This window comes from Drosophila nasuta, chromosome 3, assembly GCF_023558535.2.
Source record: "Drosophila nasuta strain 15112-1781.00 chromosome 3, ASM2355853v1, whole genome shotgun sequence".
In the NCBI taxonomy this organism is placed as follows: domain Eukaryota; kingdom Metazoa; phylum Arthropoda; class Insecta; order Diptera; family Drosophilidae; genus Drosophila; species Drosophila nasuta.
In genome coordinates, this window is record NC_083457.1 from 38336644 (window position 1) to 38363065 (window position 26422).

General features: G+C 39.3%; 6 protein-coding genes across 6 annotated transcripts in view; 2 read left to right on the forward strand and 4 right to left on the reverse strand.

The window, feature by feature from the left end:
• LOC132788424 (adenosine deaminase 2) overlaps positions 1-15771 on the reverse strand; it is a 50422-nt gene extending 34651 nt beyond the window's left edge. The window contains exon 1 of the mRNA XM_060795849.1: positions 15643-15771. The gene's annotated coding sequence lies outside the window, so the exon portion shown is untranslated. The remainder of the gene's footprint in view (positions 1-15642) is intronic.
• LOC132788426 (elongation of very long chain fatty acids protein 4-like) lies at positions 14389-16036 on the forward strand. Its single transcript, XM_060795851.1, is given in 4 exon segments — positions 14389-14629; positions 14684-14842; positions 14923-15094; positions 15663-16036. Coding segments are annotated over 4 exon segments (822 nt in total). The 5' UTR covers positions 14389-14458; the 3' UTR covers positions 15983-16036.
• A 42-nt stretch (positions 16037-16078) lies between these two features.
• LOC132788422 (valine--tRNA ligase, mitochondrial) lies at positions 16079-19478 on the forward strand. The gene is made up of 4 exons (XM_060795844.1): positions 16079-16298; positions 16365-18553; positions 18615-19244; positions 19305-19478. The coding sequence occupies exons 1-4, from the start codon at positions 16193-16195 to the stop codon at positions 19353-19355; spliced, it is 2976 nt and encodes a 991-aa protein (XP_060651827.1). The 5' UTR covers positions 16079-16192; the 3' UTR covers positions 19356-19478.
• A 58-nt stretch (positions 19479-19536) lies between these two features.
• Positions 19537-21982, reverse strand: LOC132788425 (uncharacterized). Its single transcript, XM_060795850.1, has 3 exons — positions 21634-21982; positions 20479-20637; positions 19537-20411 (listed from the first exon to the last, which is right to left on the reverse strand). Exons 1-3 carry the CDS (start codon positions 21839-21841, stop codon positions 19537-19539), a joined length of 1242 nt encoding a protein of 413 aa, XP_060651833.1. The 5' UTR covers positions 21842-21982.
• A 927-nt stretch (positions 21983-22909) lies between these two features.
• LOC132789407 (uncharacterized) lies at positions 22910-23845 on the reverse strand. The gene is made up of 2 exons (XM_060797395.1): positions 23747-23845; positions 22910-23685 (listed from the first exon to the last, which is right to left on the reverse strand). Exon 2 carries the CDS (start codon positions 23668-23670, stop codon positions 23122-23124), a length of 549 nt encoding a protein of 182 aa, XP_060653378.1. The 5' UTR covers positions 23671-23685; positions 23747-23845; the 3' UTR covers positions 22910-23121.
• Positions 23846-24035: 190 nt separating this feature from the next.
• Positions 24036-24940, reverse strand: LOC132793229 (serine protease 1-like). Its single transcript, XM_060802978.1, has 3 exons — positions 24711-24940; positions 24346-24643; positions 24036-24275 (listed from the first exon to the last, which is right to left on the reverse strand). The coding sequence occupies exons 1-3, from the start codon at positions 24938-24940 to the stop codon at positions 24231-24233; spliced, it is 573 nt and encodes a 190-aa protein (XP_060658961.1). The 3' UTR covers positions 24036-24230.
• Positions 24941-26422: the final 1482 nt, after the last annotated feature.

Below are 26422 nucleotides of genomic sequence, written 5' to 3' on the forward strand. Positions count from 1 at the left end.
GGCGTGGCAAAGTTTTTTAATTACCAAAGTTTTCAGTCTGTTGCAGCTGCAAATTAAATATTTACTTAATATTACTCTTCGTCGTCGTCGTCGTCGTCGTTTGTAGTTGCTGCTTGCAATTTGTTGTTCAATTGCAAGCAACTTAAACATGCCCAGCACATCTAATACTTTGTCCCTTCCCCCTTATCGCGCTGCTTTAGAAAAGCGGCAAAACGAGACGCTTTTACCCGGCACTTGTCAAGTTGACTTATGGCCGTGTTGAAGCTTCGCTTGCACCTGTATTGCCAACCTACACTTCTCTCTCTCCTTTCTCTATCTTTATAGCAGCATTTTGGGGCGCATTGCACAAATGAGCAAAAGTTAACAAGCAGCAAAAGACAGGCTGGCAAACGAGCTGTCTTATTACAGCTGCTGCTGCTGTTGCTCTTCTCCTTCGCTTTCCTTTCCCTTTTGGCGGTTTCTAGCGTTACGCCTTCGGCCTTAAGCATGCTGCAGCTGCTACTTGCCGCTTGCTACTTGCTGGTGATCATGATGCGCGCTCTTAAGTGCCTCCTCAGACCGCACATTCCACATAAGCTCAAGTGTGTGTGTGTCTCTTTTGTCTCGATGTGAGTGTGTGCGTGTATGCGAAACCGCAAGCGTAATAATTACTTAAAACAAATGAGTTAACAACTTTTTGCCCAACAAAAGTTTGGCGAAAAACTTAATAACATTAGGCAAAATGCATACGCTATAAGCGCAGTTAACAAAATTACTATAACGATTAGCAACATTTTGCCTATTAAAAACTTCTAGTGCGGCTTTCTTAAATTTAAGCAAAAACTTAAAATAGTCAAAATTTCATTGGTGAAGATCTTAATAACATTAGCCCAAAAGCATATGCTACAAGTCTAGTTACCAAAATCGTTAGAAATTAAATTAATTAAACCTATTATGTCCATTAAAAACTTCCTATGCAATTTCTTTAATTTGAGCTCAAACTAAAAATCGTCTAAAATTTCATTAATGAAAAACGTAATAACATTTGCTTTAATACAGTTAAAAAAGTCAATATAGTACCTCTTATAAAAATGTTGCCGTTTTGAAACTTCTTAGTACATTTTTTAATTTAATTTAATTTAATTTGAGCAAAAGCTTTGAATAGTGTATTATTTCATTATTTTGTAAAAATCATATGCTATTGGCACATAGCGTTATAGACAAAATCACAGACACATTATAGACAAATTCACTTTAGAATCGGCAATTAGCGATATTATGTCCATTAGAAATTTTGAATGCCAAGAGGGTATTAAATTACGTTTATTCTATTTTTATAAAGTTGAGAAGTTTTCATTTATAGTACTGCTATAAAGTAGAGGGAAACTGCAACTCACAACAAGATCGACAGACGCTTCTGTTTGCTGAGGATAAAGCTTATATATTGCTGTTGTCTTTACATATGCCTCTAAAGAACGAGATTGGTAGTTAAGTATGCTAAATACATTTCAGCAAAACTGTGAGAACTCAAATTTCTAAAGAGAGAGTACAAAAAAACTCCTAGCATCGAAGTGCAAATAGAAGAAGCTGTCAGCAAACTTAAGCTCAAAAATAACTTGACCGACATAACAATAAACTTGTCAGACTTTAGTAATAGTATAACATCCACTGCATACAAATTTGGCCAGTAATTTATTAAAATTTGTGTCTGGCAGTAAAAAACAATGTGCCAAAACAAACAAAAAGAGCAAAAGCTCCCCACATGTCAAAGTAGTATGAATGTGTAACGCAATGGAATAAAAAAGCAAAGTTTATTGCGTTTGGCGCTTGAGTTTAAGCTGTCAAATGCATTTGGCTGTTAGTTTTTTTGCTGTGAAAGAAACACGCATATAATTTGCGCATAACTTTTGGTTTCAGTTTGACATTTTGTGGCTAGGATTTTAATATGTGAGCAAAGTGGTTAAAAGTTACGACAACGCAAACAAAGAAGGACAAAGTGATGGGAAATGCATTTGGCAAGCAAAGAAGAGTTTTCGCTCAGTGGCTGGCTGCTGCTGCTGTTGTTACGATAGTTCTTCTGTTTGTTGTTGCTATTGTTGTGGGATGCGCTGGAAACTTTTCGACCAGCTTTCGAGTTATTCCTTTCGATAATCAAAAGCAACTGCTGCTGCTTCTGTTTGTTGTTGTTGCCTCAGCTACTCGCTGGTGTCTGCTTTGCAAATTAGCATTTCTGTCAGTGGAATGCTGCAAGCAGTGGGATGCAATCACTGCGGAGCTGCTTGCTATTGTTTGCTCTTTGCTGTTTTGGCTTTGTTGTTGTCGAGCTTAGACCGTCAGCGAGCGTGCTTTAAGCCTTAAATGCAGCGCGCGCAACGTGTCGTGTATGTGACACGGCATAACTTACAATGTCCCAGCATGTGAGTGTGTATGTGTGAGTGTGTTTGCGTGAGTGTGTAACGCTTAAATTACAAGCAACGCTAACTTGAGCAACCTTCACTCACTTCCTACCTCCCCCACGTTGCAGTGCCAACCTCAGGCTGCCTTGGGGGGGCTTTCGAAACTTTGTCTTGAGTTCAAAACGCTGCACTGCCGAGGCTGCAACCGAGAACGCCATCAGCAACAAGCAAATGCATTGCAACTTTATTAAAAAGTCGTAAAAGTTATAAAAACTACTAAAAGCAATGGTAATAAGTTGTTGTTTTTTATTGTGCTGTTGACGCTGCCAAAGGTAAAAACTTTGCCACTCGCTCTTGACAAATGCCAAAAGAAATGGGGCGGTTGCAATTGCAACAAAAAAAAACCCCAAACGACAACCAACTCGGCAACTGCCAACAACAATAAATGCAAAAGCAAAAAAAAAAAAACGTAGCGATGTAATTTGATAAGTGTGAGACGCAGCTTGCGAAAGCAAAAAACCAAATCAAATAAGTATCTGCTGCTCTAACTTTGCAATTGTCATTTGCCGTCTGCGCTCAAAAGTATGCAATGTATTTCTGACAACATTGTTGAAAGTCAAAAGAGAGAAGGAGACAGAGAGAGAGAGCAAAAAGAAAAATGGCGGCTGTGCTGGGATCGCTCCCGTCGTCATCGTTATCGTTATCGTTTTTGTGGCCAGGGGGTCATGGGTGGTCGTGGCATGTCGATAGCAAAACAGCGTAACTATAGATCGTTTGAAATGTGAATTACATTGTTGCCATTGTTATTTTTGGGCTGCTGGGAAACAGTTGTGATTGCAGTTTGCATTGTTTGCAGCATGGCGGAAACGGATGTTGCCCGTTCTTTTGTGATTTACTCGCTTGTGTGCCGTCTTTTGTCGTCGTCGTAGTCGTCGTCGTAGTAGGAGGTCAGCTTAATGTTTTGTTGCTGTTGTTAAGCTTGTTATTTGCAGGACCAAGTTGTTGTGGTATTGTGCATGTTTTCGGTTCGGGTCACATTGTGTGTATAATGCGCTTTAGTTCAAAATAGTTGAGCTGCTGCTGCTGCTGTTACTGTTGCTGCCAAATCATCATTGTTTGCTTAAGCAGCTTATTATATAGCACTGTTGTTGTTGAGCTTACTCGATTTCATATTTATGGCAAGCGAAGTCATCAGAAGTGTTGTGATTGCATTATTACAAATTTTCAACACTTAATTTGTGCAACAATTCACAATACAAACAAGTTAATCATGGCAGGAGGCTCTTCAAAATCGAAAACTAATTAGTATACAATGTTAAATTTGCTAGAAATTAACCATTTGCTGTGCACTCAATTAACAATAATCTCCTGGTATCAGCATCGGCATCGACTTCGGTTTCGGTTGCAGAATTTGCCTCTTGCATAATTTCATTATGCAAAATTTAATAGAATTTAGTTTGCATAACTAAACACAGCTACCGTGTTGTTGTTGTTGCTGTTGTTTGTGTTGCTGCGGCCCATCATCAATTTTCGCCCGCCCTCGCTCCAAAATCAATGGTCCAATTTAAATTGGACTACATGCCATTTTAATTGAGATTACAATTGCGAAAAAAATCGAAACTCAAATGCACATTATGCAAGTTTAATTGGCGTCTTTGTTGTTTTGAATTAGAATTGTTGTTGCCGCCACCGCTGCTGCGTAATTATAATTGCGTTTATTGTGTGTGCATGTTAGCCAATAATTAGCATTGAATTAATTTTCAAAGAGCAAGCCAATTAGTCGCACACCTCACCGACACCTCTCTCTCGACCTCGACAACCTTGATAAATACAAACACAACAACATCGTCATCGTCATCATCATCTCATCATCTTCAGTGGAGAACGGCAACATAATTCAATTAGCATTGGGATGCGATCAATTCCCTCAATCAAACACTTGACATGCCAGCCATAATTATGCTATTTAAGCCCACAACGAGGGCTCACCATCAAATTGGCCAGCTTAGCTTTTTGGGCCCCCAGACCAAAGGCGAGAACTTCCCGTCGGAGCTTTCGTCTCGTTGCATTTGGCGAAATTGAGACAAGCGGGCAGCAAATAATGGGAACACACACGAGACTTGCATAATTTTCGTGTAATGTTTGTAATGTGGGAACTTGAAATGTGTGAGTGTGTGTGTGTGTGTGTGTGTTGGGAAGTGTAATGCATGTGTTGCCGATAAGCAGTTGAGATTTACGAGCCAAAATGGCTGCCTCACTGCCTGGGCTGGGGTTGGAGCTCGGTCAATGTCCTCAGAGCTGAATTGCATTTGAAAGGCATTTAAAAATTGCTGCAAAGTGCAAACGCAGCGCCCCAGGCGAAGCATTTTTCATGCCACACGCGGCACACACTCGCATTTTGGCCACAAAACAACAGACTGGACATAAACCAACACACACTCACACACACACACATAGTGTGACGCACTGGGAACACAATGCTTGCTTGCATTCGTAATACATGAAAGCAGACGATGTGCTCAGATAAATTTCAGTGGCAAGACAACGACGACGACACTGCAAAAGTTGCAAGACAACGACGACGGCGACGAGCTCTGGCTTTGGCCCTGGCTGACTTTGAAACTTATGCCCCACGAGTTAAACTCAACTCTCTGTACTCCATATGTGTGTGTATCTCCCTCTCTTTTACTTCACTCTAGCTCTCCGTCTCTTTCTAGTTGCGTGTGCTGCAAAAGCAGCTTAAGCTGCTTCGTAGCATAAGGAAGCGGATGAAGAAGTTGTAAAATAAGTTGCTCCAGCTCATGTGAATTTCGTAAATTATACAAAATAAAACACATAAATATTTTGCAAGCAGTGCAACAAATAAGATTGCAATAAAGCAACAACAGCAAATCGAAAAATCGTAATGTCAGAGCATTATTTAAATGTGCCAATTGTTGCTTTATCTCAACATGCTGCTCTGCAAAAAAAATAAACTACAAAATAAAGCACAGCATCTGAGAGAGAATAAGCAAATGCATGAAGTACTCATACTCCTGAGGATAGTTTTAAAACTATTTTATAGCTAAACCAAAGCTGGCTATATAAATCTTTAATGCCCCAAATACACTTAACGTATAAAGTATCAACAAATATGTTGTAGGATTTTTTATTTCAAATTGAATTGCAGCTCCAAAAGCATAAAAATTTAATAGTTAAGCTTTAAGCCTCGATTTTGCATGACGATAAAAACAAAATTATATTTAAAGCCAATAAAGAATATTAACCGAGTTTTAACATATTTAATAAAAAAGAAAAGCCACATATATTAAGAAAAACTTACTTTCAATATGTAATCCGCTCTTAATAGGTTTGGTTTTATAATGAAAAATCATTTATAATCGAATTTACGCCAATCTATGCAGTATTATTTTTTAAATATACAAAATTAATATACAAAAAGAAACTAAAATATACCGAAGGCTATATTTGGTATATAAACCACATAGTAAGAATATATGGTAGTTTACAAAATCTAAAGCAAACTTTGGTATATTAATATACTACTTTATTCAAAAGAAACCACATTGTACAAAACATACCATATCTTGACAAAATATATAAACGAGGTAAATTAATTTAAGCTGTGTTTTATTTTGAAGAAAATAATCGAAATGTTATATAGAAAGTTCTTAACTACTTGGTTATTGTACTTTTGCTTTAGCCAATATTAAGACAAAAACAATGGAACAACTTTGGCGACTTTAAAAGCGTAAACAATGAGAAAAGTTGCAGTTGCGACTGGACTTAGCAAATAATCACTGTTTATTGAGGAGAAGGAATAGTTGGAAATTCGAAAGTCATGCCACTCCATTATTAAAGATTACGTTCTCAGAGGAGATACGATGCTGTAAGCCGTGTTTAATACCCGCTTATTAGCAATTATAAGCCGCAAATAAAAGCAATTAAAATATACTTAGTAGCTATTTTTGTGTGCACATTGAGGTCAGACAGAGAGCAGAGAAGACTAAGAAGACTTGTTGTGTGTTGGTTGGCAGCGGCAAATGAGGCAAACATTTTTATAACTTAATTAAACACTGATTTTCCTTTCACATTTTTACGAACATTTTTATGAGGAGGGGAAACACAACAACGTCGCCGAGAAAATGAACTGAACTGAGCTGAAGTGAAGTGAAGTTCTATGCGATTTGTTTTATTGTCCAATGGTCCATTTGTGCCATTGGTTTGGCTCTTTGGTTTTGTGGTTTGCTGATGGTCAGCTGCCAACTGGGCATTGGGTATTACTTATATATACTATATATGTATATACGTATACTTGATATGCCTGTGTATGTGCTGTGTCGGCTCTTTTAGCCACCGGCAACGTTCAACTTATTTTTGTGAAACTGCCAATTGTTCGGTTTACTTTCTTTTTTTCTTTTTATGCCATCAAACCGAAAGCGACTCACAACTGCCAATGTGCCAGTTTTTCCAATTCACATTGCAATACAGGACTTTAGAGACAGCATGTAAGGATGAAGGACAGAAAGAGAAAGAGAGAGAAGAAAGGAAGGGAGCAATTGAGGGTGAGGCACTTGGAATTTATCCCCAAGCAAGTTGCGCTACTTGCTCCGAGCCCCGAGGTGTCAATGGCTGTGTAACAACTAATCAGTTTAATGGCTTTGTATAGCAATATTCAACAACATAAAGTCATTAAAATGCAATTAATATTTGTGCCACAACATTTGTTGATGTAGTTAAGGCTTTACCTTAATTGAATTCATTACACACATTTTAGTCAGAAGCAAGGCAACAAATTGATGTAGGTAACAAACAAAGTGAAACAATGTTTTGGCTAGCTGATGACTAAATACCCTTGACGATTGTACACAAATTGATACTTGTAAATTTGTTGAGATGAACATTAACTTTAATTAAAAAGTTTATTGAAAAAATATTTAATTTAGTTAGAATGTAGAATATAAGAAATGGCAAATATCCAATGTTCAAAGTATTAAAAAATGTACAAAGTAACGAAAAACGAACAACTTTGGATAATGATGGAAGCAACTAAACAACAAATAATATATTATATATTTGTTCCAAGCGTCAGCAAGTATTTGCTATAGCAATTGTTTAATGTTCTTAAAAATAGATGAGTAAATAATTTACTTTTTGATAATGCTAAATATATCTAATCCTTTTAATTTTAAAGTACTTTGCGAGTAATTATTTGGTTAATGCTTTAACAAGTATTTCCCAAAGCAAATATTCGATGCTTAAAAATACCAAATTGCTTTTAAAAATACTCAAATTCTGGAATGATATAAAAAATGATATTGAAATACTAAAATGATATACTACGAGGGTTGCTATTTATATTTCTGGCCTAATAATGAAAATGCGAATATTTATCAAAAAAAATGGATTTATTGTTTGTCACAGTATTCTCCAGCAAGATTTATATACTTTTGAATGCGCTCAACCCAATTGTGGAAGCACTTTTTCCACTCTGATTGAGGCACCTCCAAAACATGGTTTTTGAACACTTTAACAGCACTTTCTGACATCGAAAATCGATGACCACTCCTTTTTTCCTTGATGTACGGGAATAAAAAGAAGTCATTGGGTGCCAAGTTAGGGCTGTACGGCGGATGACCTATAAATTCCACGTTTTGACCGGAAAAAAAGGCGCGGGTTTGAGCTGGTGTGTGAGAGTTCGTGTTGTCATGGTGCAGAATGATCCATCTTTTCTTGTTCGTTTTTCGAATTTCTACAAGGAGTTCAGGCTTACAAATTATGGTGTACCACTCAGAATTGACCGTCCTACATTGCTCAAGCGAAACAGTCGCCACATGACCAGTTTTACCGAAGAAACAGGCGACCATTTGCTGAATAGTGCTTCCTCCACGAACAAGGTTCGTTGGATTTGGCTCGTCTTCAAAGACCCACACGGTCGATTGCTGTTTTGTTTTGGGCTCATAACCATAGATCCATGATTCGTCACCTGTGACCATCTTATAAATGTCTTTTGAAGCACAGGGAATGTATTTTTTCAAAATTTCTTTGAACCAATCCACACAAGCCTTTTTTTGAGCAATCGTTAAATTGTGCGGGATCCAATGAGAACAATCCTTTTTTACGACCAGGTGTTTATGCAATATCGAATGTATTCTGGTGGAAGAAATGTCAAAGGATGCCTCTATCTCACGATATGTCACATGTCGATCTAGCATTATCAGTTCACGCACGGCATCAATGTTTTCTGGCCCAACGTCCGTTTTTGGACGACCTTCACAACCTTCGTCTTCTAGCGAGCATCGGCCACGATAGAATCCATTAAACCAGTATTTCACAGGGCTATAGGATGGCACTTCATCGCCTTATAAAGATTTAAGTTCATCGGTGCACTCGTGTCGTAATAATCCAAGTCGAAAGTTGTGAAAAATTTTTGCTCAAAAGTGTTCACGAGTTAATTCGATTTTTCTGCCGAGGTAAGTTTTTGATTAATCGTTTATCGATATCAAACGTGCTCGTACATGAACAAGTTGTATGGAGCTTTTATTGATAAAAGTCCAAACTTTTTTTGGGAAATAGCCAATTGGTCCTAATATGGCTAGAAGTGACCTAGGCCAGAAACTTAAATAGCAACCCTCGTATAATTAACGTGTTGCTTTCATATTTTTTGAAAACTTTAAATAAAGTTTCTTAGTTGATCCCAATTTCAACAAGTATAAGCAACATGTAAATATAAACTATATAGAAATATGCAATATTAAAATGACTAATTAGATTTTTAATAACAATAGAAACTTACATCGCTAATTTCAATGTTATTTACAAACTACACAAATAACTTAAACTTCCTCTATGTTTAATCAAGTTACTCTCAAAACTTAAGGAGTAATTCGCATTAAAACAGATGGACAGACAGACAGACAGAAAGCAGGCAATGGTAAGTAAAACATTGCTACATAAATCTATAGGACCCTCCGGCAAGGCAAGGATGTAAAACGCTAACCTGAACGGAGAGAGATGCGACTCTGACAAATCGCCAATTGTTTCGAGTAATAGTTTGCAGTTTGGCGAATGGCAAATGGCGTTAAACAATCAAAGTCAAAGTCAAAGGCAAATAAATTAAGCCATATTGCTCAATATTTCCAAACGCGAATGCATTAAAATTGCAAGACAAAGCTCAAGTTGAAATGGCGTTCATTTATTCTCCTCTGTTGGCGGAAATAAGCAACGCCATCAAATCGACTCGAGAGTCGAGTGAGCAATAAAAACCAAAAACAAAAAAAGAAGAAACGTAATAAAGTTGTTGCACCTGCAACTGCTGTTGATTTCAGTTGTGTAGCAGGTTGCATCCACAAGCTAACCGAACCGTAGCCGAAGCCAAGACAAATGTGTTGTAAATAACGCGTATCAAAGTGTTGTGACAACGCCAATGGCGAAAAAAAGACAAAAAAAAAGAGGAGCCAGTGCATCGTCCTCGACAGCAAGAGGAATGAACTAACATTGCAAAGAGACAACTCAACAAACGGAAACACAAATAAAATATGTTGCACACTTTGCCACGCACAGTTGCATCCCGAAGTGGGGGATGCAACACGACCCAACAGAGAGAGAAAAATATATAGAAAAATAGTAGAGATGACTCCAATAAGTAGATTGGACCAGCAACCGCAAACATTGTGCTCATGTTATGCAATTTATGTGAACTTCGAGCTAGCAATAGTTATAATAAATCCTTTTGAGACACTATTCAGCAGGACATGGCTTCCTTAATACAGCCACACAACAACAACAACACACACAACACAGTTTGTCACATTTCCATTGAGCTTGATCTCTGGCAACAAGCAGGACATGAGCAGGAAATGCAGGAAACTTAACCAGAGAGTGCTCTCTGGTCGAACTGAATGACCATCGACCTGCCACTGTAGCCGCTTTCAATGCACAACATAGAGAGAGAGAGAGCCATTAAAGGCAGCAGCATGGGGAGAATAATGAACAGCACAATCATGTTCAAGACTGAGTGACTGATTGACTGACCAAGTGACTGACTAACTGTCTGCTGCTGCTTGCTTTATGATATGAGCACTGACAGCTATTGCTGACATCGAAATTGATATGCCACGTAATGAGAGTGCAGTTATGTTAAATTAAATTGAAAACCCGAAACTAACAGGCTTTTTTATAAGTTTAATGAAAAGGCTCACAAGTTATGCGTTGCACATAAACTGACTGCAATTGGGGGTTTTTGTAAATACTTTTTCCAAAATATCGTATATTACATTACTTTACTTTTCAGTTTATGTACACAGAAAGAAAAAAACGAGCTAAAATCAAGAATAAAATTGCTTGATGTCAAAATTGAACCATTTCTACCTATAATATCTTCTATAATATCTTGAAACTCAATAAATTCTTAAATTTAGATTATTTAAAATCAAAGTCAAAAAATAGATATGTATTTTTCTAAAGAAGAGATTACACGAGAAGAGCGTTCTATTCTTTTTCTATGATTTATACCTCATTCACTTGTAAAATGAACTTTTCTATTACTCTAATAAAGTATTTTCATTATTAATATTATAAGATGACTTATAATGAAATACCTTATTTTATACGATATTTTATATTTCTCGTATTCATACAAAGTTTCAAATATAATAATATAATACATTTTATGACCATCATTAACAATTTCAAAGGGTTTATCTTTATTTACATTAGCGTTGAATCTCCGTCCGTCTGTCTGTCTGACCGTTCTATTGAATACCCTTTTCTCAGACATTATTAGAGCTTATGTCTTGAAATTTGCTATCAACAAATGTAAAATTCATTAAATTAATATAGTACTTACTTAAACTATTTCATTAGTTTATAAATAAACAAAAAAAATTAGTATTGCAACAAAATCTCTTTAGTTTCCTATAATAATATATATTGTATTATATAATAAAAACTACTTAGAAATTTTAAGGAATAATATTAATTTATTATATAATATCTACGAAAAGTCAAATAAAGTCATAGAGTTTATTAAATGAACTTAGTATTTTTCTCTATCTGAAAAGTATTCTCAAACCTAAAAATCGCTAGGAAAAAAAACACAATCAACTAATTGAAAACTCTGTTTTTAAACTTCAAAATATTGAGGACAATAAACGTTCCTAGTTTAATTCCACAATTATTTCTGTTGTCTATTATGCCAAATGTTAATTATTTTATTTGCTGCAATTGTAAGTCTTGTTTTATACCCGGGTTTAAGCCATATAAAACCCGGAAACACAATTTTTTTTAAACATTTGTTAATACCGGGTACTTCACAGTTGCACACACTCGCTAGTTGTTGGTTTCTTGTTTATTCGATTTTTTGGAAGCTTCACCAAATATGAGCCAGCGCCAATAGAGCATGACATGTGGTGAACTGTAGCTTATGTTGCTATTGCTATTGCAGTTGCAGCTGGAACTGGAGCTGAAGTTGTAGCTGAAGAGCCGAAACCGTGTGGCAAGAGGCGCGAGAGAGTTGACATAAACTGAAACTCAATTTCATGAATCGCTCATGCATGCTGTGGCTATGGCGAATATTGTTCGAATGTGAATGCCAGCGAGTGAGTGAATGAGTGAGTGTGAGTGTATGAATCGAGTATGAGTCAACTACTGCTGGACATGTTCGGTGACACATTGTGCATATTGCAAAGGCCCCTGAACACAAAACTGTAATCTATTTAATAACTCACGTGGTGCACACGGGGCGACAATGTCAGCGCGATAAACTCAAACTGCAGACAGTGCAGCAATGTGACCAGAACACACACACACACACACACACACCTTTCTCTCGTATCCCGCGGTCTGGCTGCAAAACCACAAAGGCAGAAGTAACGTAGCACAACGAGGTTTGCAACAAGGACACAGACACTTCCCTGCGCCTGCCACAATAAACATGAGCTACAGTTGTCCCCTGACATCATCGAGAACATTGTGCCAAATCTATCAACAAACGACGAACAAAAAATATAAAAAAATGTTGCCAATGCCGCAATAATTTATTCAAAATGACAACGTAACAACGTCGAACCTTGTCCAGCTGTCAGCATGTCCTTGAAAACAAAAGGATATATAGTAAAGCATAGAAAGTGTCCAGTTTTTGGGGGACAGTCTAAATTTGAGTGTGCTGATTACAACAATCACACAAACTTAATTATACGCAGACGCTGGCACAAGTTGAGCGCCGCAGGATATGCAAGGCATATGTGGCACATGCTCTTCCTGGCGATAAGCAAAGCACAAGCGGTTAACCACAGACCAGTTGAGTAAATGCGAATGGGAATGGGAATGGGTCATGGACGAGCCAAGGATTGCTGAAATGCCATTTTGAGGCAGACTGACAACTGTGACATTATTTTAATGAAAATTGACTCTTGCTTTCTGGGCACATTTCTCATTCGAGATAAAGACAAAGCCATTGCCATTCGGCCGTAGCCGTAGCCAAGAGCTGCACTTGGAGTATCACACTTTAACCCTTCTGGACGCAGCTGGTAAAGTGTAGGGTACAAAGTGCTCGAGGTGCAGACACGTACGGCAATACAAATAAAGAAAACAATAATAGCAAATGGAAGCAAAAGTCGGAACACAAGAAGCAACAACAAAAACCGAGAGAGAGAGAGCACAACAGCTGGCATAGCATTAGGATTTTGGCAGTAGCTAGCGAGAGGCAAGATAACAACGACTACTCAAGGCGCTACATATTTAATAATGCACTAATGTAATCCGTGTTTTCTCTTGAAATACGCATAGCTCGCTGAGTGTAGCGCATTTTCTTTTCTTTTCTTTTTTTTTTGGCAATGCAATTGCCATTGTATGTCTTGGACAAATGTATATTTACCATTTGGATTTTAATTTTCCACTCACGTTTGGCTATTCCACGTTTTATTCAACTGCACTTTTCAATGTCAGCTGCCAGTTGCAAGCGCAAAATGAAAAGATTTTTACCCTCAAACTAATGACGTAATGATATAAGAAAGCTATAGTCCAGTGTGCTCGACTGTGAAATACTGAGAATGCATCTTAAGTTAATGCAATGAAATGTTGCTTGTTAAAAGAGTTTAACACTAAGGAGTATCAAGGACAAATTTGGTGACATTAGCTCGTGGAGTTTCTGAGATAATAAGATTTATATGGACAGACAGACAGACAGACGGATTGAGAATATTGGTACTTAGTGCAATCGAAGATGTCTACTTTGCTTAGGTTCCACAACTTTCTTTCTTCATAAATATTGTAAAAGTATAAAATGCATCTAAAATTTACTTTGTTTTTTTAAAAATGTTTTTATTTTACAATATTAAAATACAAAAATAAATCTTTCTAAAATGAAAACTACTTGGATTCGCATTTAACTGGACATATTTATGCTTCCAGAGTCAAAAATTTCCTCACGAATTCTCCAAAACATTATTCTGAAATTGAATATTGAATATTCTATTTCATTTTGTAAGTTATAAATACAATTTAGATTCGCTTTTAACATACTTATTACCTATGACCTTTTATATTTAACCTAATAGATTCTTTTTTGATTTAATATTGATTATTATATTCAACTTTGTACTATAATAATCAATGAGGTTCACTTTAAGATCGAATAATCTTCTTTTAACTAAAATGTCTTCTTAGATTTAATATTGTACAATAAATCTAATTTTGTACTTAAATACCCTTCAACACTTCTGGTATCAGGCATAAGAATCTCAACCCCGTAGGCAATTCACAAACCTGAGCAGCATCAATATACAGGTAAATGCTTCTTTTTTGCAATTTGATTTAGCACAAGGACATTTCAATCAGCAGCCACATTCCATCAGCGGCATCATCAACACAATTTTGTAGCGACTTTCTTCTAGCAGCAATGGCAGCTGGCGACTTCTTCATGCTCCACTCGCTCTGGGGGGTCAACCACGCTGCTGTGCAAGGTTGCAAGTTCGCAATTAACGATGGCACGCATCAATGGCCAGGTCAACGACATAACATGTGGCGTCGTATATAAAGCTGACTTGCGCTTTGCCCACCAGCTTAGTTAACAGCTAACAACGATGGCCAATGACAGCTTAAAGATTGGCTTGCTGCATCAATATCCCTTCGCCGAGCTGGCGGATGAACGCACACAATCCTGGCCTCTAGTCTCATCGCCATGGCAAGCCGCTGGCATACTCAGCTTGTATCTGCTGCTCGTGCACTTGGCACCCAAATGGATGGCCAGGTGAGTAGCGTCTATCCACAACCAGCAGATATCTCACTCAATTTTGTGTTGCAGTCAGAAACCGTTGCAGCTGCGTTTGCCATTGTTCGTCTACAATTTGCTGATGGCTCTGCTAAATGCCCACATCTGCCTGGAGCTCTTTACGGCATCTCGTGCCCTCAACTATAGCGCCAAGTGTCAGCCATGTCGAGTTAGCTACGATCCACATGAGCTGCGCGTAAGTTTTCAGTTTGTGTGTGTGTTTTCAGATGTTTTGCAGCTGCAGTTGCATTTGATGTTTTGTTTGAAATTTCACAGATTGCCTCGGCATTTTGGTGGTTCTACATTTCGAAAATTCTCGAATTTGCCGACACGGCGTTTTTCATACTACGCAAGAAGTGGTCGCAATTGACGTTTCTGCATCTGTATCATCACAGCACTATGTTCCTCATCTGCTGGATTGTTGTCAAGTGGATTCCCACCGGTTCGAGTAAGTTGATCAATGGGTTTTGCTAAACGATATACAGAAGAATATCTTAATCTATGTATTTCAAATCCCATAAAGTTGAAATATTTATTTGTTCCGACTGTATCTCAGGGAATTTAAGAGCTAGAGCCATTAGTTAGTCTAAATATTGTCAGGTTCATTTCAAGATAGTAAAATCGATCTACAATAATATCTGAATAGAATGTAAATAATATATGTATATGCGCCCAAACCAAAAATGATGGTCACATCATTTGTAGAGGATTCAAATTGAAAAATAAACCGAAAAAGTTGAAATGGGTTAAAATTTAAGAATATATTATTTATTTATAGTATTTATGAATTGAATGAATTCCCAATTTTGTATAAAAAATCTATTTATTATGTATAGATCAAATACGTAGAATAATCACAATGTTTATATTTCTAAAAATGTGTATAGGGTAGTTTATAGTCAGTCACACTACCCTATAACTATGGTAAAAGCTTGAATACATATGTACATACATACATATACATATGTCTGTAGGTACATTATATGTTTTACATACCTTAATTTATCTACTTGCAGCCTTTGTGCCAGCTCTGATGAACTCGTTTGTGCACATCATAATGTACGGATATTACTCGCTGAGCGCGTTAGGGCCTCGTCTGCACCCGTATCTATGGTGGAAGCGCTATTTGACCCGACTACAGTTGCTGCAGTTTACCTTGGGCCTGGCGTGGGGAGTGCAAGCGATTGCTAGTGGCTGCCAGTATCAGCCATGGCTTAGTTATACGGGAGTGGCATATATGCTATCGTTTCTCTTTCTCTTTGGTCGTTTTTATGCACAAAAATACACACAAGACAGCGATAAGTGCATTAAAAAATATGTTGCAAAGAACTTTTAATAAAAACCACGCGCCGATTTCGAAATAAATCGATAGGTGCTTGCTACGTCGATGCTTGCGTTATCGATAGCGCTGTGTGCTCTCTCGTGCTCAGTATTAGCAATCAGCTGTTTTGAATCTATTTCGATATTTGGGAAATAAAAAAAAGTTGTGTACACACTGCCCGCAGAACAGTTGACATAATAACAACACGTACGAAATTGGTATATAATGCAAATTATTAAAGTTGTTAACCGTCATTTAGTCAAGCAAAAGCATTTATGCCATCACAAATTGCGACAGTTCACATCCACGCTTTGCTACAGCACAAGTAGAGGTGAGTTCCAAGTGATTTTCATTGATAAATAAGCACAGCCGGCTAACAAAACAAAGTGGCTCCCAGATGCTTTGCCCATTGCAGCGGGCTATCAGCCTAAGCAAGTGGAAGCTGCCTATTGGGAGCGTCAGAAATTGCATAAGCAGGAAGAATCGAAAAGAAGTTGCAAGCGTGGCACATATCGTATGTTGCTGCCACCTCCAAATGTAACAGGCAATTTGCACTTGGGTCACGCTTTAAATGCGACAGTTCAGGATGTGATTGCACGTCAGCATCGACAGCTGGGCTATGAGGTGGACTGGATACCGGGCACAGATCATGCAGGCATTGCCACCCAAGTGGTGGTGGAGCGCACACTGGCTGCCACCAAAGGGGTAACGCGGCAAGAGATTGGAAGAGATGCCTTCCTAGAGGAAGTGTGGAAATGGAAGGCAGAGAAGGGTAGTGGCATTGTCAGGGACCTGGAGCAGTTGGGCTGCTCCCTGAACTGGCCACGCGAATACTTCACCATGGACACACAGCAGGCGCATGCGGTGAACGTTGCCTTCGAGCGACTCTTTGACGAAGGATTGATTCAACGAAGGAATTCACTTGTCAATTGGTCTTGTGCGCTGCGCTCGGCTATCTCCGACATTGAGGTGGAGACTGTGGACATCAAAGAGCCCACTGAGCTGGCTGTGCCAGGCTACGAGCACAATGTGCTCTTCGGACGCATTTATGACGTTGCCTATCGTGTGGTACCGGAGAATTCAGCTGACAACTCGCCAGTGGAGGAGATTGTGGTGTCCACCACCAGGCCAGAGACCATACTGGGCGATGTAGCCGTCGCAGTGCATCCGGCTGATCCACGTTACACCAAATATCGCAATCGCAACGAAGTCCTGTTGCAACATCCCTTTCGCCAGGACACAATTTCACTCGTCTTTGACATTTCTGTGGAGCAAGAGTTTGGCTCGGGCGCTGTGAAGATTACACCTGCACATGATCGATTCGATTTTGAGTTGGCCACGCGACACAAACTCCAGTCGCGTCAAGTCTTCAACGAACATGGCAACATTGTGTCGGATTATCCCGAATTTCAAGGCATGCGACGCTTTGAGGCGCGCGATTTAATCGTGGAGCGTCTGGAGGAACTGAAATTGCTGCGCGAAGTGCGTCCGCATCATATGCAGCTGCCCATCTGCTCACGATCTAAGGATATCATCGAGTACATGGCGATGCCACAATGGTTTCTCAGTACCAAATCCATGGCAAAAGCAGCGCTCTCCGAGCTACACAGCGGACGTCTTCAAATCCTGCCAGCCAATCATGAAGTAGAATGGGAACGTTGGCTGTCCGATACACGTGACTGGTGCATTTCTCGACAGCTGTGGTGGGGCCACCAGGTGCCCGCCTATCAAGCTTACGATGCGAAAGGCAACAGCTGCTGGGTCGCTGCTCTAGATGAGCAAAGCGCACAGAAAAAGGCCGTCAGCATTTTGGGCACCACGGAGCTAAAGCTGACACGGGATCCCGATGTGCTGGACACGTGGTTCTCCTCGGCACTGTTGCCCTTCTCGGTGGCAGGCTGGCCCAAGGAGAGCTACAAGGAACAGTATCCACTGGACATTATGCAAACAGGTCACGATATACTCTTCTTTTGGGTGGCGCGCATGATGATGATGGGACTCAAGCTGACTGGTGAAGCACCTTTTCGACGTGTGTTGTTGAATGGCATTGTTTGCGATGCTCAGGGCCGCAAGATGTCGAAGAGTCTGGGCAACATTGTGGCGCCCCAGCAGGTGGTGCAGGGAGCGAGTTTAGACAGCCTAAAAGCAGAGCTACAAAAGTCCTGCGCAGCGGGCATCATCAAGCCTAACGAACTGAAAACCTCCACCGAAGGCATGACCAAAATGTTTCCCAAAGGCATTCAGGAATGCGGCACAGATGCGCTGCGTTTTACATTGATGAGCCACAACATTAAGAATCATTTCATCAACTTTGATGTCGATGCTTGCTATACGAACAAACTGTTTCTCAACAAGATTTGGCAGGCGATGCGTTTCACGCTGAGCTCGGCCAAGAGTTTGGGCATCTCGCTGCATGACTTTGAGACGATGGAGGGTGTGACGTTGAGCATGTGGGATCGCTGGATCATTGGAAGACTTGCAGAGACCTTGACCATTTGCTCGCAAAGCTACAGCAATTATAATTTCCACTTGGCGACGGCGGCGCTAAAGCAATTCTTCTATCAGAATCTATGCGACGTTTATTTGGTGAGTTTAGATAACTATCTAAGTCTTAATCCCCCAATTATAATACCTTGTTGGCTTGCAGGAAACTACCAAGGCTGCCATCAGCCGCAAGGAGAACAGCGCCCTTGTGAATGTGGCCACTTTGACCGCCTGTCTTAGCTGGGGCTTGCAGGCCATGGCTCCCTTTACGCCCTTCGTTGCCTCAGAGCTACTGCAGCATGTGCCGCTCAATCTGGAGCTGAAGCTTGCGCACTTCCAAGACGCCAAACTCGAAGCTGAAGTGGCGGACATTGTCAACATTTGCACCACGGTGCGACAGGTGAAGAGTCGCAATCAGATTAGCAAAAGACACGGTCCCAAGTTGTGTTTGTTCGCGCAAAACGCTAAATCGGAGGAGATATTGCAACGTCATCTCAATCAGATTGTGGTGCTGACACGCTGCGAGGGCATCGAACTGGAGCTGCTCAATGAGGAATCGAAATTCCAAAAGAAATTGAATTTCTTCTCAACTGCCGGTGCATTGTGTTCCTTTGGCATTTCGCTGAATGATGAGTTTGCGTTGCCCGAAACAAAACGCGAAGAAATGGTGCAACAGAACAAAAAGAAGCTGAAGAAGCTGCTCAACGAGTTGCAAAAGTATCGATTACGAATCGATAATGAAGCCTTCCAACTGATGGCAGATAACGCAGTCAAGGAACACTTTCAGAATCGAGTGAGTAGAATCTTAAATATTACATTAAGGTGTAACTTTAAATACGTATCAAATTTGTAGATCAAAGAACTGGAAGCGGAGATTGACAGTCTGATGACGTTGACAGCGTAATTGTAGCCAAGTGATGTAAATAATTAGTTGTATAGTATTTTAATTGCAGCACTCGATGCCTTGTTTGTTGACTCTTGTAATAACGTCATAGCATAATGAATAGATACTAATGATTTCGATTAATTGTTAAGTCTTTTATTACGTTAAATTGTAAGTTTAAATGCAAAAGCGCCATGTTTATCTATAATACAGGGCAAGCATTCTGCGAGTAGGATAAATAGAATCCTCGATTCGATATATCCATCTCCTCGTTGGCATCCGTCACGGAATAAACTACAAAAGGTTTCGCCGCACTTGTCGTGGACACCAAACCGAGGCCACAAAACCTATCGCTTGGCATATTCGTGCCACCTTGCGTGGGCGACGGTATAATAATGTAATCGGTGGTGCAATCTTGACTTTGCACCGCCGATGTGGCCAACAGCGTGGGATCCACGGCACCCACATCGTTGGTCATCGTAAACGAGTACGAATCCGAGCTGACCTGACTGTATGTGATGGAACACATGCCTGTCGCCTTGCGTATGCAAATCCCATAGCGCATGCTCGCCAACTGTCGAGTGCCCTGCACTCCAATCGAGTTGAGAGCAGACGATGCAGCGGAGACATAATTGAAGCTAGAGATTGTACCACTCGAGGCATAATAGTACTGCAGACAACCAGCGGGCGCCAAAGTGGCCGAGGAGCAACCCAGCATGCGTATCTGGAACTGCCACTGGCGATTGAATGTGTAACCGGAGGATGTGGCCACCGAGATGGTGATGGGACTAACGCCATTAAAGTCCACATAAATATGTTGGCCCGAGTTCTCGCCACAAATTGTGGGCACTTGCGAGGCGCCGCCACTGATTGTCAACGCATCCGTGCTGCAGAGTCCATCACCTGTTGGCGGTGCCAGCGACAAGGCGAGGAAATCGACGCGCAGCTGACAAATTGAAGAGTCCGGTGGGGTGACCACAATTGAGCAACGACCGCCACCGGCATAAGGTGCCGGATAGTTGCTGTTGTAGAAGTAGGTGTTATTGTAGGTTGTACTAGCACCACAAGTGCGTTGATCTGTGAGACAGAGAAATGCCTGTTAGCTAGAGAATTTAAAGACAGTCGCGGCGGGTAAAAGACTTACATATGCAGCAAATGGCCTGGTTGGTGATCGTGGAGCAACTGCCGGCGGCTACGCCACTGTTGTCCGTGCACTCGCCGTTGATCTGACAGGTTCCCAACAGCAAATTGTTTCCCTGGCAAATGTCATTGGAAAAGCGACCGATGGTGTAAAAGGGAAACCCTAAAAGAGCATAAATTAATTAGAAAAACGAAATCTTAATTGGTGTGAAGTATTAATTAAGTAATGTACTTAATCGTCGGGTTAATCTAATTAGTCATTCTTCTAAAGAAAAGTTCTTCGAGAGTTGTGAAAGTATATGTGCATGATTAAGACATTAATTGGAGAAGTTCATCTTGAAAATATGTAAATTTAAATTAGACTGTAAAGTAGAATTCCGTGAAAATTCTAAACTTGTATTGAAATAATCAAAATTTAGAGTAAACTTCGAAAGTTCAATTTATATAGAAAAGAAAGCTTGCAAAAATAAGTCATTTTGTAAATGTATAAAATAAATAAAATAGTAAAATGGCTCTAATTAAGGAAAGTTGAAAACTTGCAGATGAAAGAAAATACATAAATTATATTAATTAAAATTCTTATTTAAAGAATGATTTATGATGAGAATGATTTAGGGATTGTTACGATGAACTAAAGAACTTAATAGCAAATATATTTAAGTTATAATTACAAAAAGAAGAATCCTAGTGATTAACCAAAAAATCGTCTATCTTTCTCTTAGTAAATTCATAGGATTTATAAAATGTGAGAATAAGTCTCAACATTTTTAATGTAACTTCTAAGCTAAAATCTTAATCAGGATAATAAAAACGTTTAAAGTAAATATGCAAACATTATGGAACTTAAAAAATTATCATTCACTTAATTGTGAAATAGTTACTATATAACTTTTAAAGAGTGAAGAAGGAATCGGAATTCCTTAGGGATATTCCATTTCATTGTGATACTTTCGTGAAGAATCTATTTGAAATGCACTGGTTGTCAAGCGGTGACAGCTGCGAGCGTGTCTAAGACTAAAGAGTCCAGCACGGAAGTTGTGCGCATTGGAACTGGGTGATAATTGAAATGTGACCCACATACATACTTAAAACCATCGACGACAAAACAAACGAATCGCACTCAACAGAAAACTAGGCAAACTTTTACTTCAATACTTACAGCGAGGATTTCTGGTGCCATTGCGCGCCAGTCCCGTGTCAGACTCATCCAAAGTATCCAAGCTGGTATCGTTGAGAGAGCGAAGACTCTCATTCTGAAGCAACAGTTGGCTGCTGGCGCGTGCAGCACTGTAAATGCCAACAATGTAACTGCTGAAGAAGAGGGCGACTATGGCCAAGATGCGCGTGGAATGTGTACGTGCGGGCATGATGATGATGATGATTATGACGACTGCTTGGACTATTTGTTCACTTTCGGTTTTCACTTCAGGCAGCAGCAGCAGAAAATTTCAGAGAGAGAACGAGGAGAAGACGTCGTAGTGATCGCGTCAATGTTCCGATTGTGACTGAGCTGAGGCAGGTCGAAAACTTTGCAGCTTACTGTGTCACGGTAGTTGAGGACTTGAAGGTGCTAATTGATAGACAGCGACTCAGCCCATTCCCATTCCGATTCTCTCTTGATGCAGCGCAGCAAGTCGTGTGGTGTTTATTTCGGCGACTGCAAATATTTGGAGCATTCACGCACAGCCAGCCACTTGATCAATTCCAGCTCCCTGCGCCACGGCCCATTGATAATGATAACAAAAATGGGTAAAAGCATTATTAAACGACAGCAAACAAAATTAAACCAGACACCGTGATGAAAGTGTTACAAACTCTGCATGTGTGCGTATGTATGTATATATGTAGTTACTACGCACACGAGCTGCTTATAATGTGATCCCATGATTCTACATAGTAGAAAGTGGCCGTTATATTTGTTTTACGGAAACGGCACTTCACAAATATTTGAATTGTATTTATAGTTGAACTGTGTGACCGCCTTTATGACGGTGTAAGATGATGTAACAGCCACACTTTGAAAAGGTCGCAGTTTTGCGCTGCATTGGCAACACTGGCGCACGCGTGCGTGCCTGCATTGCATTCATCGCATCGGCTAGTGGCGGCACACTACGCACGACTTCAATTAGCAGACTTGCACTAATTACGATGAGCCGATAGTGGTGGTGATAGTACATGCGACTTACAGTTACTAATTAATGCTTAAACTCAATCTGGAAGGTAAAAGTGGTTGGTAGAAAGTCGCAACAGTTCTGAAGTAGTGTTGTCTTAAGTTGTAGCTAAGTAACACAACTAAAATAGCTAAGAACCAGAAACTTTCGTATACAAAGTATAGTATTTACGAATATTCTACACTGCATGTACTTTTTGTATTTGCAATACAATAAGTTCAGTATAGATGGGACAATAATTTGATGACATCGTGTAATCCCGAATAGTGTTTATGTTTTATAATTAAAATATTTGATTTTAGAATAAGACAAGTAACAGGTAACTGCTAAGTGGATTGTGTTTTCAAAATAGTCGAAGTTAATGTGCAACAGCTAAATTTAGCTCTACTGCTCTAATATTTTGACATTCTTGTTTTCTGTTGGTTGACAGTTTACTTTTTATTATAACAAAATAACTAGCTACTAAGCATTAGCGCTTATTCAATTTCAATGACAGCGCCCGCCTTGGTCAGTGCTTCCTTTAACTTCTCGGCCTCATCCTTTGGTATGTCCTCCTTGACCACAGTCGGTGCACTCTCAACAAACTTCTTCGCCTGCACCAGATTCATGCCCTCGAGCAGATTTTTCACCTCCTTGATGAGCGCCACCTTCTGCTTCTCATCAAACTTCACCATCTTCACCTTGAACGACGTCTGCACCTTCTTGGGCGCCGCTTCTTCTTCGTCTTCGGCAGCAGCACGCACTGGGCCGCCAACGGCGATTTGTGGTGCAAATGCGGTCTCTGGCAGATTGAGTTTCTGTTTGAGCAGCGTGCTCAGCTCGGCCACTTCGAGCAGATTCAATGCCGCAATGTTGTTCACAATACTATCCAGTTTGACATTTGGCGGCTTTGGAGCACCCTCTGGCACCGGAGGCACGAGTTTCTCAGTTGCAGCCGCTGTCGCTGCGGGGGCAGCAGCGCTGTATTGGCGTTGCACATTGATGGAGCGCCTCAGCTGACGTAGAACAATTCGTGTGATTTGCATTTTTTACTTGGCTATCTATGTGAAATGTACTTTAAGTTAGCAAACTCTTGAAATCGGTGTTTTATAACTTACTTACTTTTGTGTTTTTCAATGGGGCAAACGCCGCAGCAGGTTATGTGAGCAACAGTGTGACCGCAGCAGTAATTTCAAAATATACCTTACACAGAGTGCAGAGAATATACCACACTTAGCTTTTCGATATTTTCAGTGTGACCCTAAGCAAACGCTTTCTTGAAATTATTTTAAAAAAATGAATCAAAACTTTAAAAAAAATAGTTCTCATTTAATTTTTATTTAATTTTTTAATAACAATGCAACCAAATAATAAAATGCATAATAATGACTTCAAAAACTTGAATTTCCGAATGATTGGAATTTTGCTATATAATTAAAAGGAGTATTAGCCTTCATTAAAACAACATATCACAAAGGGAGTCCGGTGTGGTACTTGATCCATTTGAGGTAACTAGTCACTCGGGTGAATATAGCGGGGTGTTTGCGTTTGGGTTCCGGACTATCATAGCAGGATATACCGATCTGTACCGAGCTACGTGTTTCCACTAATGGGATGCCAGTATCGCCTTCCCAAGTTTCGGCTGAGGTGACTGAGACACAGATAAAGGAACTCGGAAAATCATACTTCTTCTTACAATCTTTTGCATTTATGATCCCTACTTTGGCGTACTGGAGTATTTCGGGTTTATGGGTGGAATCAAACGAGGTCGCTCCCCAGCCCGTAATGTAAGCTTTCTTCCCAGCATAGGAGGGATAGGATCTATTGATCTTAGGTAGCTTTACAGCATTAATATAGCTGTTGTATTTAACGTATGGAATGCGGATAAGTGAGATATCGTCATTAAGCTCATTACTGTTAAAGTCTTCGTGAATGATGATGTCCTTCTTACTAACAATGTACGTTACCCGCGGGGTAGATTTTAGATTGTTACCCAAGCGAACTGTGATATTATCGTAGCTAAAGAAATATACATAATTAGGCTCACTATAAAATTAAGTTATCTTTTTGAAGACTTTAAACATACTGTTCTGTGCAGTAAGCGGCGGTCAGAACCCAACGATGACTAATCAAGGAGCCGCCACACTGTAAGCCGCCTGGTAAAAGTAGTTGAACTTGGTAGGGGAACTGTCCGGGCGCAGCATTATGTCCATGGATGATGCTAACATTGGTATCATCCTCTAAGGAATTGAAGCCGTGAAGCACCGAAGCCGAGGCGTAGGCCAGAGTCAAAGCAAATACGACGAGCAGCTTCATATTGAAACCTTCTGAAAACTAATGACTGTAAATAATTTAACACCCGCCTTTTATAGGCTGCCAGGTTACCTCCTAAACCCCTAAATTTATTATCGTTAAATTTAAAATAAATCTGTGGTTATTGTTTGCCCACATAAATTATATAAATATGTGTACCTTATGTACGGTTTAGAGGATTAGAGTTAATTTATATTATATGTATATGATATTATATTTGGTATATACATATACGGGTAATTCTCTGACTAATTTGTCCCGTATGAGACTCTTTACAGTGAAAGTAACATAAACTGAAACAATTTTAAAAATAAGAAAAGGTTATTCTTTTTGCTCTAAATGAGTACATTAATTAGAGCTAAAAATGGTTTTTAGAATTTTTTTTACTTTAAGATAATTGTAAAAATGAACAAATTCGTACACAAACCAAAAAAATGAACGAATTTTTATATTTCATCGTAAAATAGAACAAGGTCCTAAAATCAATCTTAGCTCTACATATAGTGCTTATCTAAAGCTTTAAGAATAACATTCACTTATTTTTAAAGTTGATTTAGTTATAATCTTTTTCACTGTAAAAAGTCTCGCACAGGACAAATTCCGTCAGAGAATTTATTTTTTACTATCTAAGCTCTAGCGCTCACAAAGTTAATTCCCTTTAAGTAGTTTACTTTAAGTAGTAGACTTTAGCGAGTTAGTTTTAGCACATAATCCATAAACTTATTTGGAAGTATATTTTTGTATGATTCGTGATTTATGTGCCGGTGTAAACCCCTAACGCTTTATTCTCAATATATTATATGTGAGTATTAGAATGACTAATATTAGGTTTTTGATAATCAAATTTCATTTCAATTAATTTTATATAATAACACTATTAAAGCAAAAAGAACGGATTTTCTTGTAGATTGTCAAAATGACCAACGTCCTGCCACTGATCCTTCTCGCTTATCGATTTCCAAAAATTAAAAAGAACGGGTTTTCTTGTAGATGTCATTGCAAATTATAATACTTGAAAATTCGTATACCTATAGGTATTTTGTATTACCGTCCACTTGAATGTATACATACAAAAAAATAATAAAGACAAATTTGCGGCTTTCTGCTTGGGGGGAGAGTATTTATAAAATAAAAAATATAAAGATTGCAGAAAGTTACAAATACAAAAAAATATTAACTTTATTTATCCACTGTGAGTTACAAATTAGAGGCAGATTTTTTTTGAGTATTTCGTTTTGTTTACAATGCAAACACTTTGACATAATTGATGTCAAAATGACCTTCGTCCTGCCACTGATCCTTCTCGCTTATCGATTTCCAGAAATCAACCAGGGCCTGCGGTTCCTGTTCCACTTAGCTGGGTTCAGTTTGCCCCTAAAGTCATCTTCGAAGATCAGTTGGTTGACACAACGCGCAGGAATTCCATTCACTTGTGTCTTGGCCCAATACGAATATCTATTTCTGGGACATACGATGATGGCGTCG